This window comes from Quercus suber, unplaced genomic scaffold (assembly GCF_002906115.3).
Source record: "Quercus suber isolate HL8 unplaced genomic scaffold, Cork oak 2.0 scaffold_119, whole genome shotgun sequence".
NCBI classification, from domain to species: Eukaryota; Viridiplantae; Streptophyta; class Magnoliopsida; order Fagales; family Fagaceae; genus Quercus; species Quercus suber.
Genome location: NW_027069584.1, coordinates 1331025 through 1335477, shown reverse-complemented (window position 1 = coordinate 1335477; position 4453 = coordinate 1331025). Strand labels below are relative to the sequence as shown.

Genomic DNA, 4453 nt, shown 5'->3' with positions numbered 1-4453 from the left:
AAAAATTAATGTAGTACTATCTATTTTGAGAATGAGATGGAATTCTGTTTAAAAAAGTTTCTCTGCGAATTCTCTCATTAACCAAAAAAAAAAAAAAAAAAAATCTTCACATATCTGTTATCTATATCTGTTATCCAAAAAAAAAAAAAATTCTTCATATATGTATATATTTATAATAAGATAATTTTTTTTTGAGAAATATAATAAGATAATTATATATAAAAAAAGACTAATTTTTAAGTAAGTTGACAAAATAATAATGGTTACAATAATATGAATTCCAGGGTGATAGAGCGGAGAGACAAGAAGAAGAAAAGTAGGAAAACAGGCCTTTAACATATTTAGTTTATCGTTGGTTGCGAACATTTTGGAGGGAGAGAGAGAGAGAGTCGTTGGTTGTTCGTTGTTGTTGGCACGACACGGTTACGGAGAAGAAACAGAGAAAGACATTCATCTCCTTCTTCTTCTTCTTCTTTTTTATTTTTTTATTTTTTAATATTTTAATCTCTATCGATCTCTCTGAGTTCATACAAACAATAAACAAGTTTCAGCAATACCAACACATTATTATTATTCCAAATGGGTACCTTTCAGAGCTTTAGAAAAGCCTATGGAGCTCTCAAAGACAGCACCATGGTTGGCCTCGCCAAGGTCAACAGCGATTTCAAGGTATATATATATACACATACACACCACCACCTCCATTATGTTTTGTTTTCCCTTTTTCATGTTTTTTTTTTTTTTAATAAAATTTTAATTTATAATTTTGTTGTTGTTGTTTTTTTTTTCTTGGTTGGAAGGATTTGGACATTGCCATTGTAAAGGCCACCAATCACGTGGAGTGCCCTCCCAAGGATCGTCATGTTCGAAGTATGTCTTCTTTCATTAAACTATGCATTGCATTTCATTTGTTTCTACTTCTACAATGTTTTATTTATTTTTTATTGTGTTATTTTTTGGAATCTACATACTAAAGCTAACGAATGTAAGAGTTTTGTATCATTGAGGATTTAGATCTATATCGAAACAATGCTCAACCAAGCTGGGGATTTATTATTTTGTGTAATGGTTGCATACAACATCCACCTCCATGAGAGAGGGATGATGTATGCAACCGTTACACAAAATACCACCTCCAATTTGAGTGTCCGCGTGTCACATTGCTTCAATTTTTATTTTTTGTTGGACTCTAATGCAATAAGCATTTTGATTATCATTTAAATATCTAATTTATGTTCTTATTTCTCTTCATTGTAGAAATTTTTTCAGCCACATCAGTATCACGTCCAAGGGCCGATGTGGCATACTGTATACATGCACTTGCAAGGAGATTGTCCAAGACAAAAAATTGGATTGTAATGCCTCTTCTTCTTTGCATTCATTCATGTGTATTTTTGGTTTCTTATTTCCTTGTTTTTGGAACACATCTTGACCAATTTTTAAAATCATTGGAATTTTTTTAATTTCTGCCTAAATAATTTTGACAGTATTTTCCTAATTGATACATTTTCTAGATATTCATATAATATGAACACTGAGGCATTTTATTTTCGTGGAGGAGGAAGAATTGGAAAACTGTCTTAGCTGGTCATTATGGGTGCTAAGGCTTAAGAGAGTACTGATTTTAATGGACGTAATCACTACGTGCAGGTTGCTATAAAGACATTGATAGTCATTCACAGAACATTGAGAGAGGCTGATCCTACCTTCAGAGAAGAGCTTCTAAATTACTCGCACAGAGGACACATCCTCCAAATATCCAATTTCAAAGATGACTCGAGCCCTCTTGGTGAATACTTCTATCCAGATTTATAGTTGTAATTTTTTCCCAGCTTTTGCTTCAATAGTCTGATTTGGAGACCCTTGGTAATTTTTAGTACAGTAACATCTCATTCTCAGAACAAATATCTCTTTGCAGCATGGGATTGTTCTGCATGGGTTCGGACATATGCACTGTATCTAGAGGAACGGCTCGAGTGTTTTAGAGTCTTAAAATATGATATTGAGTCAGAGCGTTTCACAAAGTCAGCTGGAGCATCCAAGGTATGTGCTTTTGATAATTTTATATCATTATCTTGGTTATCCGTCAAATTCTTTCATCATGATTAGAATAAAATTGTTATCTTTGATTGTAACAGGTACCTACTAGAACACGGATGTTGGGTTGTGATGAGCTTTTGGAACAGCTGCCTGCATTGCAGCAGCTTCTTTACCGCCTTATTGGTTGCCAGGTAATGTTTGATATGGATTGCCTAATTCAGTCAGTTCTTTGAATCTCAAATACTTGTAATTTTGGCCTTTGATATCTTCTTCCCATTGAATTAGTTGCTATTTTTTTGTCCAAGGATGGCCTCTCTAATATGCTCTAAGTTTTGCAGCCTGAAGGAGCAGCTTATAGCAATTATCTCATACAGTATGCCTTGGCCCTGGTAGGCATGATATCTCTCTCTCTCTCTCTCTCTCTATATATATATATATATCAAGTATTGCTTTCTGCGGTATCTTCTCAACATTACAGCGGAAATTTTATAGCAGAAGTATGTGCACATGTGCATGTACTCTTTTATCAGTTATAATATACAATTTTTAAAAAATTGGTTGTTAAGTCTTGTCTCCCCCCCAGCCCTTCTCCCACCTCTTTCCCTGTTCCTTCTAACTTTTAACAAATTCATCATTTTACAATACTTTTGAGCTCTACTTGCCTTAGACCGTAATTAAGTGCTGTCCTTCTTTGGGGATTACCAATGCTTGTTTGGTATTCTAGGTTTCTTTTAGGTAGTAATTATCTGGATAGATGCTTAGATATTTGTTCAGTTTGTCCTTGGCAAAATAATGAAGAGATACCTAGATAAGAATTTCTTTTTTCACTGATGCAGTTTGGTACATCAAAAAGCACTACTTTTCAGTTTTCACACCATATTATCTATGTTAAACTTAATTTCTTATAATGTCTGTATTTAAAGTTTCAACAACATTGTTCTTGCAGGTATTGAAAGAGAGCTTTAAGATTTATTGTGCAATCAATGATGGGATTATAAATCTTGTGGACGTGGTAGGATTCCACTATGGTTATTGTCTTCTGGACTGAATCCCTTGTATCATGTACTTTTTTTTTTCCTTACAATACAAAGCTCACCCCTATCATTCCTGCAGTTCTTTGATATGTCAAGACATGATGCTATGAAAGCACTCAATGTTTACAAAAGAGCTGGCAAACAGGTTTACAATGTTCTTTGGATATTTTTCTTGACAATATGAATTGCAGTGAATTTCTTCTTGTGTTCAATGTGGATGAAATTTATTCTTGGGAACTTAGGTTTATTAGTTTTCTTGTTATACAGATTGAAAATCTTGCTGATTTTTATGACTGTTGCAAGGGTTTGGATCTTACTAGGAACTATCAGTTTCCATCTTTGAGACAGGTTCCTTTTTTGCCTTAAAAAGATGACATCTACCTTGTACGTAAAGGCATGTTTTTACAGACTATGTTTTTTGCACTAAACAGCCACCTCCATCATTCCTTGCAACAATGGAAGAATATATAAAAGAAGCACCTCAGACAGGTTCGGTGAATAAGAGACTGGTGAGAAAATGTGTCCATCTGGTTATGGGTTTTCTGACATATGTATATGCTTGCATGGGTGTTTATGCTTTTGGTTATGTGGGGTATCTGTCTATAGATGTGTATGTACATGTGTCTATGTTGGTTTATTATCCCGCCACAAAATGTCAGAATATGAAGCCTGCTTAAAAAATTTTGCATTGTGAAAGTCCTCTTTTTATTTTAGCTCAAGTGACTCTTCCTCATCTTTTCATCAATAGGGGGATCACAAATATCTAAATAAAAGTATCGGGGGATGACAAGATGATTACAGACCAGATATACAGAAGTTATCAGGACAATGAATTAGAATATGGTATGTAAATGAAAAGCGACAACACCAAGAGAAAGGTATCCTAGTGATGTAATGCCATATATTTCCACATTCTTGTTCGAAAAGGAAACCTGGAAAAAATAGCCAGTTTCAGTACTTGCCAGGGGAAAAAAAATGAAGGAGCACGTGTGAGGTAAAAGTCATCACTATTCACTGATGGACAACTAAAGATGAGCATAAAGTACAAAGTCAAGACGTGACTGTTCAAAATGATATGGAAGGCTCGGCAAAACCTGAGCACCCTTGCCAAACAGTAAACTCAAGAAAGCTGTCAAAAATAATTATTGAGAATAAAAAGAGAAGAATTCAGTTATAAATATTTGAGCAACCTGCTCAGATAGTGCCGTATCAATCTACTTCCTGATATATAATATTCAAATTATCAAGTCCTGTGGAAGAAAAGGGCTAGAAAGAACCACTTGGGAGGTAAAAAGATCATCGTCAATATCATCTATTTCCTTCACAAATAAGCTCTCCTTTCATTTTAATAAATGCATACCTTTCCCACAACAAAGCAA

The 4453-nt window shown here is 34.3% G+C and overlaps 1 protein-coding gene across 1 annotated transcript; it reads left to right on the top strand.

Moving 5' to 3' along the window:
* Positions 1-241: 241 nt before the first annotated feature.
* LOC112025880 (putative clathrin assembly protein At5g57200) lies at positions 242-3583 on the top strand (the record flags this gene model as incomplete). The annotated part of the gene is given in 11 exon segments (XM_065775815.1): positions 242-669; positions 801-870; positions 1258-1355; positions 1651-1789; positions 1919-2043; positions 2139-2231; positions 2379-2429; positions 2987-3052; positions 3154-3219; positions 3342-3422; positions 3506-3583. Coding segments are annotated over 11 exon segments (957 nt in total), but the record flags the coding sequence as incomplete, so codon positions are not given.
* Between the last annotated feature and the right edge of the window lie 870 nt (positions 3584-4453).